This window comes from Suncus etruscus, chromosome 10 (assembly GCF_024139225.1).
Source record: "Suncus etruscus isolate mSunEtr1 chromosome 10, mSunEtr1.pri.cur, whole genome shotgun sequence".
NCBI lineage: Eukaryota > Metazoa > Chordata > Mammalia > Eulipotyphla > Soricidae > Suncus > Suncus etruscus.
The window spans coordinates 100,271,898-100,288,122 of NC_064857.1; the positions used below are offsets into that span (position 1 = coordinate 100,271,898).

Consider the following 16,225-nt stretch of genomic DNA (forward strand, 5'->3'; position numbering starts at 1 on the left):
ACTATCATTCTTTCAGCTTTCAAACTGAAGGAATAGTTCAGCAGGTAGATCTCTTATCTTGCATGTAACTGACCCAGTTTTGATCTCAGCACCCCATTGGATGCCCCGAGCTCCATGAGGAATGGTCCCTACGTATAGAGCCAGGAGTAAACCCCTGAGCACCACTATGTGTGCCCCCTCAAAAACAACAGCTTTCATAAAGAAAAAAACACATCTGTATTATAGTTTTCATGTTTTGGTTTAGGACCATATCCAGTGTGTTCAGAACTTACTCCTTAAAGATCACTGGTAAAGAGGTTCAAGTAACCATGCTGGTGAGCCCAAAGCAATTGCACAGTGGTAGGGTGTTTGCCTTGCACACAGCCAAACTGGGATAGACCCGGGTTCAATCCCTGGCATCTTATATGGTCCCCTGAGCCTGCCAGGAGCAATTTCTGAGCCCAGAGCCAGGAATAACCTCTGAGTGCCACCCAGTGTGGTCCAACCCTCGCCAAAAAAAAAAAAGAAAGAAAAGTGGCCATATTGTATGTCCAGGATCAAACTTGCATCAATTGAGGGCCTTATCTATTATGCCATCTCTCCAACCCTAAATCTGTACTCTATATTAAATTTTTGCATTTGGGTCCACCTCTTTTGCACACCATAGGCATAACTTGTGAATACTCCTGCAAATGATTCCTTTAATTGGTGTCATATAAAAATATGTAATATAGGGGCCAGTGAGGTGGTGCTAGAGGTAAGGTGTCTGCCTTGCAAGTGCTAGCCAAGGAAGGAACACAGTTCGATCCCCTGGCATCCCATATGGTCCCCACAAGCCAGGGGCAATTTCTGAGCGCTTAGCCAGGAGTAACCCCTGAGCATCAAATGGGGGTGGCCCCAAAAAAACAAAAAAAAATATGTAATATAAAAATATGTAATAAAGAGGACATCAAATTAATGCCTTTTTAATTGTGTTGTGAATTTGACCTAAATTTTAGCTTCACTTGTGGTTGCTGTTGTTAGATTTGAAGGGTACACCATGGTTTTCAGGGCAATTTCAGCTTGGTGATGGGAAATTGCTCTCCCTGGGCTGAAGATGTAACCCTAACCTTCTGCATAAGAAATATGCACTTGGGGCCCAGAGAGATAGCACAGTGGCATTTGCCTTGCAAGCAGCCGATCCAGGACCTAAGGTGGTTGGTTCGAATCCCGGTGTCCCATATGGTCCCCCATGCCTGCCAAGAGCTATTTCTGAGCAGACAGCCAGGAGTAACCCCTGAGCACTGCTGGGTGTGACCCAAAAACAAAAAACAAAACAAAAAAAAGAAATATGCACTTATACTGTGGTTTCTCTTCAGATTGCATAAATCTTTCACCTTTTACTAAAGATTTCCATGTAGAGGAACAATTCTGAGTTGTAACCAATTTTATGAGGCCTTGCTTTGGTGAGGCTAAGAACAAATATATATATATATATTTATGCACTTGGGGCTGGAGCAATAGCACAATGGCCTTGCACGCCATGTAGCCAGGTTCCATCCCAGCATCCCATATGGTCCCCCGAGCCTGCCAGGAGTAATTTCTGAATGCAGAACCAGGAGTAACTCCTGAGTGTCACTGGTTATGACCCCTCCCCTGCAAAAAAAAAAATAAATATGCTTTTTGTGAATACTCCTGCAAATGATTCCTTTAATTGGTGTCACATAAAAATATGTAATATAGGGGCCCGGAGAGATAGCACAGCGGTGTTTGCCTTGCAAATAGCCGATTCAGGACCAAAGGTGGTTGGTTCGAATCCCGGTGTCCCATATGGTCCCTGTGCCTGCCAGGAGCTATTTCTGAGCAGACAGCCAGGAGCAACCCCTGAGCACCGCTGGGTGTGGCCCAAAAACAAGCAAAAAAAAAAAAAATGTAATATAGGGGCCAGTGAGGTGGCGCTAGAGGTAAGGTGTCTGCCTTTGACTTTCTCCTGGGCCCTTGATTCATTTTTGTGGGGGTTTCTTTGATTTGTGCATCATACCCATCAGTGCTCAGGGCTTACTTCTGGCTCTGTGCTAAGGCATTAAACCTGGTGAGCAGAGAGGACCATATGGCATAGTAAGGATTTGAATAGGCCATACCCACTTATCATCCCAGGGCCTCAGGTGCCATTTTTTCAAGTACTTACTACTTGCTTGCTTTTTTAAGATTATCTAGTTGTGTTTTGCACATTGAGAATGTTAACTTAACATCTTGTGTTCCCCCATTTCTAAGCTATAAAACCAAAAGACATAAATAATGCCTTCTTGGAACTATTCGATAAGCTCTAAAGTATATGGTATAAATCATAGATCAAAGTATTCTAAATTAATAAGTAGATTTCAGGGCCCTGAAAAGCCATGTGGATGTTAGCCGAGAACTAGGAAATCAATAATAACCTGTGTTTTATAATTAGCAATCTGAAAGTATAGAAAGGTTAGGTATCCTACTGAGACTCATACTGTAAATGAAACACGACTAAGCACCCAAGTCCTGACTATCAGTCCAGAGGTCACTCATTCCACAGGGTTGTCTCTTCATATTACAGTATGGCAAGCATCTGCTCTCAAAAGCTTAAGATCCGTTTGGACGTGGACATGTGGCTTAAGGAGTAAAGCACATGCTACCATTGGCCAGACTCTGAATGGATTCCCCACACTGTATGACACCCCTCCCCAAGTACTGGTGGGTATCTATCTACATTGAGATAGATGTCTATATGCATGAATGTACACATATGCACATTCATATCCACACACAAGCACATAAACATATGTATAGTCATGCATTTGAGAAGCAAAAAGTAACCCATGAAAAGTTCAGTTTCAGGGGCCGGAAAGATAGCATGGAGGTAGGGTGTTTGCCTTGCATGCAGGAGGACGGTGGTTTGAATCCCAGCATCCCATATGGTCCCCCGAGCCTGCCAGGAGCGATTTCTGAGCGTAGAGCCAGGAGTGACCCCTGAGCACTGCCAGGTGTGACTCAAAAACAAAACAAAACAAAAAGTTCAGGGGCTGGAGAGATAGCATGGAGGTAAGGCGTTTGCCTTTCATGCACAAGGTCATCGTTTTGAATCCCGGCATCCCATATGGTCCCCCGTGCCTGCCAGGAGCAATTTCTGAGTATGGAGCCAGGAGTTTCCCCTGAGCACTGCCGGGTGTGACCCAAAACCCCACCCCACCCCAAACAAAGAAAAAAAAGTTCAGTTTCAGTTGGATGTTTTATAACCAATCTTTTTTGTGAAAGGTAGAGTCCTGAGGAAGGACTCAGTGGGAAGAATGGAAAACAACTGAGAAGTAGTAGTAAACTATCTAGAACAGGGGTCTCAAACTTGCGGCCCGCGGGCCATTTGTGGCCCTCCATACAACGTTTTGTGGCCCGAGGCCGGCCTTCAAATATCGAAGTATTCGAGATTCTTCGCTTACCGAATAATCGCAATAAAAATCGCATTAGTAAGAAAAAATCGCATTAAACATTCGCATACCCCGAGCAGTTCTGTTCGGGGTTTGCAAATGTTTAATGCAATTTTTTGCCTTTTTTTTTTTTTACTAATGCAATTTTTTATTGTGAATACGGTAAGCAAAATCCCTTATGCAGCCCTGCCTCACCCCGACTTTGCCTCCTGCGGCCCCCAGGTAAATTGAGTTTGAGACCCCTGATCTAGAAAGAAGTAAGAAGTGGAGTAAAGAAAATTAAAAAACATCAGAACCAGAAAGATAGTTTAGGGTTAATCTTATTGCTTTGCATACAGCTAACCATAGTTGAATTCCTGGTATCGAATATAGTCCCCCAAGCACAGAAAGAGTCAAGAGTGCTCCTGAGTATCATCGGTTGTGACCCAAATACAATTTTTTTGTTTGTTTGTTTTTGGGCCACACCCGGCGGTGCTCAGGGGCTACTCCTGGCTATCTGCTCAGAAATAGCTCCTGGCAGGCACAGGGGACCATATGGGACACCGGGATTCGAACCAACCACCTTAGGTTCTGGGTCAGCTGCTTGCAAGGCAAACTCCGCTGTGCTATCTCTCCGGCCCCAAAAGACAATATTTTATAAATAATCTTGGTCAAACTGAAAAGGGGAATTATCATGGTTTTCTTGCCAGTGAAATTAAGCTTGAGTGCAGAACCAGGAGTAAGTCCTACGTATCACAAGGTATTTCCCAGATACCAACCAACAAACAAAAATTGAGATACACCTCACACTAGTAAGAATGGCACACATGGGGCCAGAGAGATAGCCTGGAGGTAAGGCATTTGCCTTGCATGCAAAAGGATGGTGGTTTGAATCCGGGCATCCAATATGGTCCCCCGTGCCTGCCAGGGGAGATTTCTGAGCACAGAGCCAGGAGTAACCCCTAAGCACTGCCAGGTGTGACCCAAAAATCAAAACACATACACACACACACAAAAGAATGGCACACATGACAAAAAAACAAAAACAAGGGCCGGGAGAGATAGCACAGCGGCATTTGCCTTGCAAGCAGCCGATCCAGGACCAAAGGTGCTTGGTTCGAATCCCGGTGTCCCATATGGTCCCCCGTGCCTGCCAGGAGCTATTTCTGAGCAGACAGCCAGGAGCAACCCCTGAGCACCGCCAGGTGTGGCCCAAAAACAAACAAACAAACAAAAAAAAAACAATTAGTATTGGCATTGATGTTGGGAAAAAGGGAGACCCTCATTCACTGCTGATGAGATTGTCAAAATGTTCAGCCTTTTTGGAAAACAATATGGACATTCCACTTCTTGGCATCTACACAAAGTGCTCAAAAACTATTCAGAAAAAGGTATTTACAATCCTATGTTCAGGGAAGCACTATTCACAATTTCCAAAATCTGGAACGAGCCCGAGCATTCAAAAATGGACGATTGTGGGGCCGGAGAGATAGCATGGAGGTAAGGCATTTGCCTTTCATGCAGAGGTCTTTGGTTCGAATCCTATACATATGGCCCCCTGGGCCTGCCAGAAGCGATGTCTGAGCATGGAGCCAGGAGTAACCCCTGAGCACTGCCGAAAAATAATAAATAAAATAAATAAATAAAAATAAAATAAATAAAAAAGGACGATTGGATAAAATAAATTATGGTTTGTATATATATACACACAAAGGAATACTACTCAGATGTGAGAAAAGATGCAATTTCGTGCTAGATCTGGAGTTTATGGTGTCACAGTAACTAAAATAAAAAAAAATTTTTGGGCCCGGAGAGATAGCACAGCGGTGTTTGCCTTGCAAGCAGCCGATCCAGGACCAAAAGGTGGTTGGTTCGAATCCCGGTGTCCCATATGGTCCCCCGTGCCTGCCAGGAGCTATTTCTGAGCAGACAGCCAGGAGTAACCCCTGAGCACTGCCGGGTGTGGCCCAAAAACCAAAAAAAGTTTAAAGCATCTCAGAGAGATAGCACAGCAACTAGAGTGCTTGTCTTGTACGCAGCTGGCCCAGATTCAATCCCCGGCATGCACCAACAAGAATGATTCCTGAGTATGATTCAGGAGTAACTCCTGAGCATCATCGGGAGTGATCCAAAAGACAATTTAACAAAAGGGGTGGTGGGGAGTTAACATGGTTTTCTTTCCAATCCAATGGAGTTTGAAATTCTCTGGGAGGAGCGCACTGGGAAGACACATGGGGCATTGTGAGCTGGCGTGGTCATCCCGGAGAAGGTCAGCCCTGGAAGGCTAGGAGACTGGGAGACCCTAGGGCACCTGGAAGCTAAAGCTGGAGGGACTCGACGAGAAAACGGGGGGCAGAGGATCCCTGGGGATCCAAGCGAGGTTTTCCAAGGCCCCAGTTGGGTTCCCGGAGCGGACTTGGGTGCTTTGACCGATGCCTCGCTCATGGCCGAGCTGGGCCGCGAGGGATGGAGGAACAGCAGTGCGTGGAACCTGGATCCGAGATACCAGTGGGGGGGGGGGGGGCACCCAAGGCGTGTCGGCAGCGTTGGCTGAACCTTGGCGGCCCGCTCAAAGAGGGAGGGAGAAAGGGGAAGACAGGGGAAAGAGAGGCGGTGGGGGGGGGGGGAGAGGAGAGAGAGAGGAGAGAGAGAGAGAGAGAGAGAGAGAGGAGAGAGGAGAGAGAGAGAGAGAGAGAGAGAGAGAGAGAGAGATCTAGCCATTTGTTTCTCAGAATGAAAATTCCCTCTCCACTTTCCCCAGAACCTTACTGCTGTTGGGGGGGAATTCCCCCACCATTTAAAATCACTACTTTTTGCTAATTTTATTTAAGTATCTGTAACAATTTTTTTAAAAAAGAAACCGGTCATAATTTCAAAATGTTCAGCAAACTTTTAAAAAAAAAAGGCCATTCAGTAATTGTTTCCTTTTGTTTCTGCTTACATTTTCTTAACCTATTAATCACCCAATCTAAAAATAAAATGCAGAAAATCTATTTTTTACATATCAGAGATTTTAAGAACATATTGTTAAAGAGAAAAAAAATTAATGGAGAGACACTGATTTCAGTGTGAAAATGTTGAAATAAAAGAATTAAATCCCAAAGGCAATCTTACCAAAATATTTTGCAGGATGTATTTAATTGGCAAACTCCTACCTCAAACAAACAAGCAAACAAACACATAAGAATTGGTTTGCACAGAGCAGAGTAGCTTGATTGATATTTGATTCAGCTGTGAAGGTCAGCTATAGATGGAGACTGGTGTTTCCAAAAATAAGACTATAGAACTCTATGGATTCCATCTCAGTTCTTAAATACTGACAAGCACAGATGCCTGTTTGAGAAGCAAATCCTTCTGAGATCAGAGGAACCTGCCAAAGTATGATGATGGAAAACAGGAGTTATGTATTGCAATGAAATTTTGTTAATTGTTTGAACTGTGTGTGTGTGTGTGTGTGTGTGTGTGTGTGTGCAAGAATGAGTCAGTCAGTTGAAGCTCACACAAAGAGAGTTGAGTGCAGTTATAGAAATAACTACACTGAAGGGAGCGCGGAAAAAAGAATGAAAGAAAAAAAAGAAATAACTACACTGAGAACTACCATAATCATGTGAATGAATGAGGGAACTGGAAAGCCTTTCTAGAGTATAGGTGGGAGTGGGGTGGGATGGAGGAAGATTTGGGACATTGGTGGTGAGAATGTTGCACTGGTGAAGAGGGGTGTTCTTTACATCACAATCATATTTGTAATCAAGATGTTTAAATAAAGATTATAAAAAAAAGTTAAGAAATGTTGACCAAAACAATTCATGAGTTAGGCTGTATCACAAATGAACAGAAACAAATAACAAATTTGAATTAAAATGACTACTTGAATGTTTCTGGCTTCTCTCTCTAGCCCTTTCTCTCTGTTACCTCAGGACAATTGAATAGATGTTGAACTTGGATGAAGACAACATTTTTAATTTATTACTCTGTAGTCTGGGTTCAAAAACAAAAAACAGGGCAGGAGAGATAGTATAAGGATAAACACATTTGCTCTCAATGAAGCTAACATTGGTTCAAATCCCAGAACTGCACATAGTCCCAAGCATCACCAGAAGTGACCTTTGAGGACAAAACCAGGAGTAAGCCCTAAACAATCAGGTGTGGCACCCTCAAATAAATAAATAATTATGTTTTTTTAAAAAATAGAATGCTACATTTTTCCTGCTTTCTATTTTTATATTTTAAGAGCTTGTTATATATATATTGTTGTTATATATTTATATATATATATATATTTGGTTTTTGGGCCACACCCGGCAGTGCTCAGGGGTTACTCCTGGCTGTCTGCTCAGAAATAGCTCCTGGCAGGCACGGGGGACCATATGGGACACCGGGATTCGAACCAACCACCTTTTGGTCCTGGATCGGCTGCTTGCAAGGCAAACACCTCTGTGCTATCTCTCCGGGCCAGAGCTTGTTTTTTAAAAGCAAGTAGCCTTTCATTTTTCTTATTCAAACAAGATGGCAGAAACACTCAACTGGGAGACTGTGTTTGAGATGGAATGATCCTGATGATCTCCACACCGAGGACTTGACAGAGTGGAAGACTAATAATCCAGAAGCAGAAAAATGAAATGACATATATGCTAATAAAGTCATGGAATAAACAGGAGGGAGGAGTGAAATCAAATCAGAAATTCAGAATTAAGCAGTGGTCTCAGCCTCTAAGCACCAAGCCTTCGGGGTAAATACTGATACTCCCTGCTCTAAGTCAATCAGTCTATCTCTGGGTCCCTTGTCTTCCCAAACATAAAATGAGAGGTTGAAAGATGTGTCCGTTTTAACTTCTTATCCAGACACCAGTCGTAGGGCAAAAATTTTGGGTATTCTGAGAAATATAGGTACAAAACAATCTTATTGATTACCAAGTCTACAAAATGAACCGTATAGCAAATAGCTCGTATATATTTTATGTGTATTGAACAAGCCTTTCTATTCTAAGAGGGTATTTTAAATCTCATACAATCTTAACAAAGATGCTATCCATAAATTGTTTATAAAAATTTTAAGAAAATCATAACAATTTTTTAATTTTTATTTATCTTTCAGGTGAATAAAAGGAAGACGCTAGAGCTTCTGTTGCAAAAGCGATTATTCTTTGAGGAACACAAACAGCAGTGACCGTTTTTTTTTTGTTGTTGTTGTCTTTCTTCCACAGACGTGCCCAGCCATCAGCAAAGCTTAATAAATCCCTATTTAGTATGCATTTATGCAGTGATTACGTGAACTTTGACCTCTGACGAGCTGTAGCAATTAGCTTCAGTGTCCAGCTCCGATTCCTGCAATTCCCCACTGAATTCCTGGGGTCCTCCCTTTTCAGATCTCAGTAGTTCGTGCACTAGGAGGGCGTGAAATTTTAAAGTTGACTTTCCACCTGAGCTATTTACTGCCGCACAACCAATTCCCTTCCTCTCGCACCCTCCATCTTTACTAAATAGCCATCACAGATGGATATTGGGGCTCTGCTTGTCGATATTACTCAAACACAAATGGATCAATTCAATCTTGCCCTGTCCCTTCATAAAGAAGATAAACTCTAATGGCCCAAAGAGTTTTATTCCATAGCTCGGGACGTTTGAAATAAATCGGATGGCTTCGACCAGGCTAATTTAATGTTTTTTAACTATTCGATGTAATTTATTTGCACTCAAACGAAATCTAGCAGATTGGCAGCAAGTTCGAAGAGGCTGAAGCAATGCAGTTGAAAGCTCCTTCCCCCCTCCCACCTCAGCACGACCCCAACACCACCCCCAGCCCCCACCACTGGGGGAGGGGGAAAAAACCAGGAAGAGAGAGGAAAGTGTTTCAAGTTTCTAGTAAACACTGTTTAGCAAAAGAATAATAGGAAAGTTTCCCCTTACCCAAAAAGGGTTGGAATTGTAATGGCTTTAGCCGAGAGCTCTGATAAACCGCAGGAACTCCTTCTAAAGTGACCCATCACTGCGTTCATCTCTTCTTGAACTTTCGGTGAACCTGAGATTAAACAGGGGTGAGCAGCTAAGCAGTTTGTTGTTAGCAGCCTTTTCAACAACCCTTTCAGACTGAGTAAATATTGATCGGTTTGAATCTGATTGCCCCAGAGGAAAACACCAAGGCATCTGAATAGCCTCCAAAAGTAAACTTTGAAAGGTGAAGCCCAGAGCAGACTACAGAGCAGCAGCAGGACCGACTTTGGGGGACATCCTTAGATTTCATTTGAATGAATGTTCGTGAGAGAAGCGAGGAAGAAGCATTCGGAAACTGGAATTGTACATAGCAATTATCTCAAGTCTCTCATCCAATCTCTTTTTTTTATCCTTTTCACATTCCCTTTCTGTCATTTTGGTGAACATTGCTGTCATTTTTCAAGGACCTAGCTAATAGTGCTCTTCCTCAGAGATGAAAATAAAAAGGGGGGAGGGACCTTGAAACAGGATGTGTTTATCCGATTTGACTTAATCCATGGGGACAATGAAAAAGATACAAATGTTTTCTTTGCTGAAAGGTATATTAATGTTTCCTAAATGCATTGCTTGTTAACTGATTTATTCCTCCACCTAGAGAATGTGTCGCCATAATTTATCCTTCTCCTTTCTCTCGGCTACATTAAAACTGGCCCCCTTGAAGATGTGAATCTCCAGGATTCCATCCGTCCCAGCTTTTAGATATTGAAATCTCGGCACTGGTATGCAAATGACACTTTAGCACATTAAAGTATTTGGAAACCAGCCATCTGTTTTTGCCGTGTGGCCTTAGACTAATAAACAAAAGATACTGTATAAGGCCAGGAGGGGAAATGAAAGAAAGAGTTGGCCAACTTTGAAGTGTTCCGTCCACTTGAGTCTTTCAGAGGCAAGCCCAGAATCCAAAAGTTGAGAAGAGGGCACAGGGTGCCCTTGATATGGCCGCTACATCCATAGTGCCTGCAAAGTGTGGGGTGGGGGGGAGGCTTTGACAGGCAAGTACAGGAAATCTAATGGGTCCTCAAGGAGGCCTGAGAACCTCAAGTTTTTGTAGTATTTCTCTCACGCCACCTCAGCCCCTCCTTTGTAAAACATCCTTTGGAGAAGGCTTTTATGTGTTTGTATTTGTTTGTGTTGCTGTAAAATTTCTGCTCTACTCTTGGAGCAAAATGAAAGCCTCCTAAATGTGTAAAGAAAAAGTGATGTGGTCCAAGAAGAGAGCCACTTTGAATTCTGATTTGCTGGTTTCCTCTGGGAGCAGATCCATGCCTTAGTCAGAAGTCACTTCTGTATTGAAAGATTAGGAGGATTGCCTACTAGAGGGGGCCTGTTATGTGCAAAGAAGAAAACCCTTCTTTGGATGGTAACTGTGGGACCCATTACTGCCACTGTGGAATCAATGTTGTCTAATGGGAATGGAAGTGTAATCCAAATTTTGTGATGAAGGAGAGGACTAAGGAGCACTGTGCTGAGGAAATGGGAGAAGGGTTACAAGATTTGCTAAAAATAATTAATAATAATAATAATAATAAAACAGGTCACACAGTGAAAAGGATGGACTATATTGAAACAATGACAGTGCAAAAATAAGGAAGAGAGTGGGGTGGGCTCCCCAGTGGGGTGGGCCCTCTCTTTAAATAGCTTTATACTGGAGCTAATTAAATGTGAATCTCTTAGCTCTTGGTTCACTGATGTGAGGAAAGACTGATGGAAGACTTTCAACTTTTGAAGGGGGCTCTGTTTATATATATGTCAACATTCAGCTGGAGGTGAAAAGGTTAGCACTTGACCCAGGAAGTAACCATGTTTTTTTTTCAAAAAATACATCTGCTTCATAAATTTATTTGCCTTTTTTTTTTCTATGATGAGCCCCATGATTTTAATAAAGGGGGTAACTAAAAAAAATTTTCCATGATGAGGTGGTGCAAGTATAGAGGAAGCTTCAGCTACATCATGGAAAGCATTTTTTTAAGAGACAGTATACCTCTTTGAAAATACACACCACCCTACTCCCTTAACCCACAGAAAATAAACTAAACTTTGCAGGAATCACACCTAGCAACCAAACCAGTCACACATTAAGCCAAGCTTAAGCATATCTGAAACGTGAATATATTTATTACAGACATCTTAAGACCCGTAAACTCTGCTCTGGATCTCATATCTAAAATCTCAGAGCGATTCATGATTGTACAGGAAATGAGGACTATCATGGGCTCACAAAGGTTGACTGATAGAACTCAGTGTGGTACTTGGGGGGGGGGAACATCAAAACATTGTGCGACATGCAAAGGACAATTCACGAATCACACAAAATATACATTCATTGTGCCATCCATCACATTAACAACTGAGTGAAAATACAACATATACAGCTAAGAGAACTGTGAAAGGGAGAAGCTGGTTTTAAAAATGCCTTTTGCTATACCAAGTAACCCAGCACAAATTTTAAGCAGAGTGTGACCAGGGAGACAAGAAAGGGATCAGGATAGAGAGACTTAGCACAAGAAACCAGGTTTCTGACCCTTTTCTTCAGGCCTTCTTAACTCACTGAAAGAACAAATTGGGACTAGCCTCTGAGGTGTTTTTCACCTATAATCACATAGAAAACTGTACCAGCTTTGAGAGTTTGCCCACCCTGTTTCAGTCATGTCATCTAAGCATTTCTAGAAAATCTGTATAAAGATAAATCTCTTAGGACAAATATTTACAACCAGCAAACTCACACAGATGAAACTGAATTAAATTAAGAGATGAATTCATTGTGTAAACACGCTCATCTGCACCTCTTCATGAGCTTCTGAACTTTCTCCTCAATTTCTTGCCTACTTAAAGGTAGTAAGGTGGGAAGAACTGCAGGGGAGGGTATGCAAGGTCTCCCTCAGGTTTATTTCTTCTGGCAATGGAGATTATTTCCAAAGGACATTCGAGAGAAATAGTGGCTTCGGTGGAAATATTATGAAAGCTGGAAGATTGTTTGGGACCATTAGAAAACTGATGACACTCAGTCTGCATTAGGAACTTTACCACCACTGCCCTCCCAGTAAGCCTCTGGTCCAGAATTTTCTGGAAGCATATTATCTTGCCCAGGAGCTTCCCAGATAGGATCGGAAAGGAAGAGAGACTGTGAAGGGAAAGGAAGATAAGCTAAGAATGTGCTTTGGGGTGAGAAGTCGCAGCCCAAGCACTAGGCAGGGTGCTGGGGTCCAGGTCTGGATGGTCTCAGTGGGAAGCAGTCAGAGTATCTGAGGTGGAAGACCCTGGAGAAGGAACACAAGGCGAGGAGCTGGATTTCTCGGAGGATTCCTCAGCCTTGTCATCGCTCTCTGGAGGGGTGGCTGGAGAGATGGGCAAGAGGCCCTCCTTCTCACGTTTCTTCTGCTTCATCCGGCGGTTCTGGAACCAAATCTTCACCTGGGTCTCGTTGAGCTGCAGCGACGCAGCGATCTCCACCCTGCGGGCGCGGGTCAAATACTTGTTGAAGTGGAACTCCTTCTCTAGCTCGGTGAGCTGCTTGGTGGTGAAGTTGGTGCGCACAGAATTGGGCTGACCCACGTAGCCATATTCTCCGACTTTCCCTGGAATGGGGGAGGCAGAAGAGCAAGTAGGAGAGAAAAAGGTCAGATTTGGGGCGGCTAGATAGGAGATTCCCTTCAACACATGCTCCAAGTCAGAGCAACATCTGGCTAAAGAAGTCAAGAACTTCTCTGTGCAGAGCTGGCTGCGGAGGGTGAGCATACCGGTGAGTAATGGAACCTGGAGGTATTAACAACACACACACACACACACACACACACACACACACACACACACACACACACACACACACACCCTACTTGTAGATCCTCTCAAATCTTTTGGAAATTCAACAGTCTCACCGGCTCCTTTTGACTTAGCACACCTAGGCAATGTCCTCCCACCCACCCACACCCCCATACCCCTGGGGAGCCAGGTTTTCATTTTCTCAAAATTTCCTTGGAAACCCAATCATCCAGCTCTCCTTCTCGATTCATCCAGCAGCATCCACGGAAAGGCAAGACTAACCTGTTTTGGGAGGGTTTCTTTTGACTTTCATCCAGTCAAAGGTCTGCGCTGGAGAACAAGTCTCTGATGCAGGGGAGCGACAGGCTTCCTGGCTGGCGTGGAGAGGGGACAAGGAGTTATTATACGTGGCCAGGGCCAGGTTCTGGTGGTCTTGTCCATATGAGTGGTGAATGTACTGAGGCGAGCCCACCGCGCCCCCGGCATACCCCTGGGGGTGGTGGTGGTGGTGGTGGTGGTGGTTCACCATGGGAGATGAAAGATTTCCAGAGTAAACTGCGGGAGCGCACGAGGGGTACCCACCACTTACTTCGGCTTCCTGATTGACCGTGTAGGGGCTGTAGGGCGCGCCGAAGTTTTGCGCGCCGTAGGTCGGGCCACAACTGGAGTGGGGGTAGGTCACCCCCAGGTTCCCGGGAGTCTGGTAAGTGGCCGACTGGGGATGGTGGTGGTGGTGGTGGTGGTGGTGGTGATGGTGGTGGGGGTGGGCGTGGGGCGGGCTGAGCTGCACTCCCCTGCCCACTAGGAAGCGATCTTCGCTGGGGCGGCTGTTGGCACTGACCGCGCACGACTGGAAAGTTGTAATCCCGTGGTCGGAGGGGTAGGCGCGTCCCGAGCAGGTCCCCGAGTCGCCCCCGCCGAGGACGGGGTATTCCAGGAAGGAGCTCATGCTTGCATTGTCCATCTGTCACTGCGCGGCCGGCTCCGGCGAAGCCCTGGGTGCCCGTGCCAACTTTCTCACTTCCTCCATGGGGCCGGGGAAGAAAAATGATATGAATGTACAGTGAGCGGGGGGCGGGGGCGGGGGCGGAGGGTTCGGGGGCGGGGCACGTGACGGCGCCAGCCAATGGCCGCGCCGCCTGCGAAAGTTTGCCGGCCCGGCCGGTGATGGATCGCCCTTTCGGTGGCATTTAAATCCCCGGCGCTCCTCCGTCTAGGTGACGCGCGCTCGCCCCCCCAGGCGGCCCGGGCGGCGGTGGCGGCAGCTGCGGCGGCTGCAGGGGTCCGATGCGGAGTGAGCTGAGCGGGGGCGACGGGGCGCAGGCCGGGGCCCCCCCGTCTGCCGCGCGCGCCCCCTCCGCCGCCCCCCTCCCCACGGCCCTCCCCGACGACCCCCCCAAAGATGCACCGGCGAGAGGTGAGAAGGGAAGCGGCTGGTCCGCTCTCTCGGGTCGGGTGGGGACGCCCTGGGCCCGGCCCGGGCTGGGCGCGCAGGGCTGACCCGGGAGGCCGCCCGCGGGCCATCGCGCCTCCAGGTCCGAGAGCGCTTTCCCCGCTCCAGCCCTGCTGCACCGCCTCGGGGCTGGGAGGAGGCCGGGGACCGGGCTGGGCTGGCTGTTTGCTCTTCAGCTCCGGCTGGATGGAAAATGCACAGGACGCCCCCTGGGTGAGATCACTGGGGGGGTTCGGGGGGGGGGCGTGAAGGGAAGGAGAGCAAGTGAATAAACTTCCTCAAGGAGGGTCTCCGAACACACACACACACACACACACACACACACACACACACACTTTAGTTCCCAGATAAGCTGGGGAAGACCTGAAAATATTGAATTTATGGCAAACTTCCCTGCTTCTATATGCATGCTTACACACACACACACACACACACACACACACACACACACACACACACGCCACCTCAGCATGGTAATGAGGTGCTGGGTCATTCCTAGCCTGGGAGCTGTATTTGACGTCCGGCCTGGGGGACAAGGCCTTCCTCCCTCCCTCTCTCGATCTCCGCCCTTTTCTCCTCCCCACTCCGCTTGCTCCGAGAAAGCTTCGAGATTCTGGATGCTGGATTTGGAGGGGGCTGAGAGCAGAGGGTGGGGGGGAGAGATGACGCTGGCGAACGTGGGCAGCGTGGGGGGTTGGGCCCAACGCTGCAGGCCATCTGCCGGCTGGGGATGGGGGGGCTGCCCCTGGAGCCTGCGCACTTTGGCTGGGCCTCCAAGGGGCAGACCACGGCTCCTGCAAAGGACGCAGACCTGGCCCCCTCCCATCACGTCTCTGGTATTCTGGGGTTGGAGTGCAAGGACTGTAGTTTCTTTGGCACCCTCCACCCCCTACGCGACTGCGCGTCTGAAATGGGGTGGGGGCTGACAGGTGGGAGGGTCAGGACAGCTGGCTGATGGTGGATGGGACACTTTGCTCTTCACCCCCCTTCATTGATCCCCCTCCCTGCTTTGTGACTTGACTCTGGAGTTCCTTGCATAAACCTTTAGCTCTTTGCCTAGAGACATGTGCAAACCTGAGAGTCCTCCCAGGCCTGGGGTCCTGTTCTCCATCACCCATCTCCGCGGGTGCTGTGACGGACTCATTAATTGCTGTTTACTATTAGGTTGCATGTCAACCTTTGGCTTCTTGACCGAGAGAGGACAAGCAGGCAGAGAACTGATGCTTTCTTGGGTAAAAGTAAACCAGAAGCCCAGCGAAGTTTTGCAGACATTGGCATATTGATTTAACACTGAACAGGGCTCCTAACAAATGACATTTATCTGAAGATCATATGTGGATGTGGGATTCCCACACCCCTGCAGCCTTCTGGGGCAGAAGAAGTTCTGCAGGAGACTGGCACCTTTCAAAAGTTTCAGTTCAAATGTGCCAGTCTGGGGCCCGGAGAGATAGCACAGCGGCGTTTGCAGCCGATCCAGGACCAAAGGTGGTTGGTTCGAATCCCAGTGTCCCATATGGTCCCCCGTGCCTGCCAGGAGCTATTTCTGAGCAGACAGCCAGGAGTAACCCCTGAGCACCGCCGGGTGTGACCCCCCCCAAAAAAAAACAACAAACAAATGTGCCAGTCTTACTAAG

At 46.4% G+C, this 16,225-nt stretch overlaps 1 protein-coding gene and 1 non-coding gene across 2 annotated transcripts; one reads left to right on the forward strand and one right to left on the reverse strand.

The window, feature by feature from the left end:
- The first annotated feature begins 1,317 nt into the window (after positions 1 to 1,317).
- On the forward strand, positions 1,318 to 1,432 carry LOC126021396 (U5 spliceosomal RNA). Its single transcript, XR_007499914.1, has one exon. It is a non-coding gene; the product is annotated as a U5 spliceosomal RNA (small nuclear RNA).
- Positions 1,433 to 12,235: 10,803 nt separating this feature from the next.
- On the reverse strand, positions 12,236 to 14,102 carry HOXA1 (homeobox A1). Its single transcript, XM_049782001.1, has 2 exons — positions 13,421 to 14,102; positions 12,236 to 12,954 (listed from the first exon to the last, which is right to left on the reverse strand). Exons 1-2 carry the CDS (start codon positions 14,100 to 14,102, stop codon positions 12,599 to 12,601), a joined length of 1,038 nt encoding a protein of 345 aa, XP_049637958.1. The 3' UTR covers positions 12,236 to 12,598.
- Between the last annotated feature and the right edge of the window lie 2,123 nt (positions 14,103 to 16,225).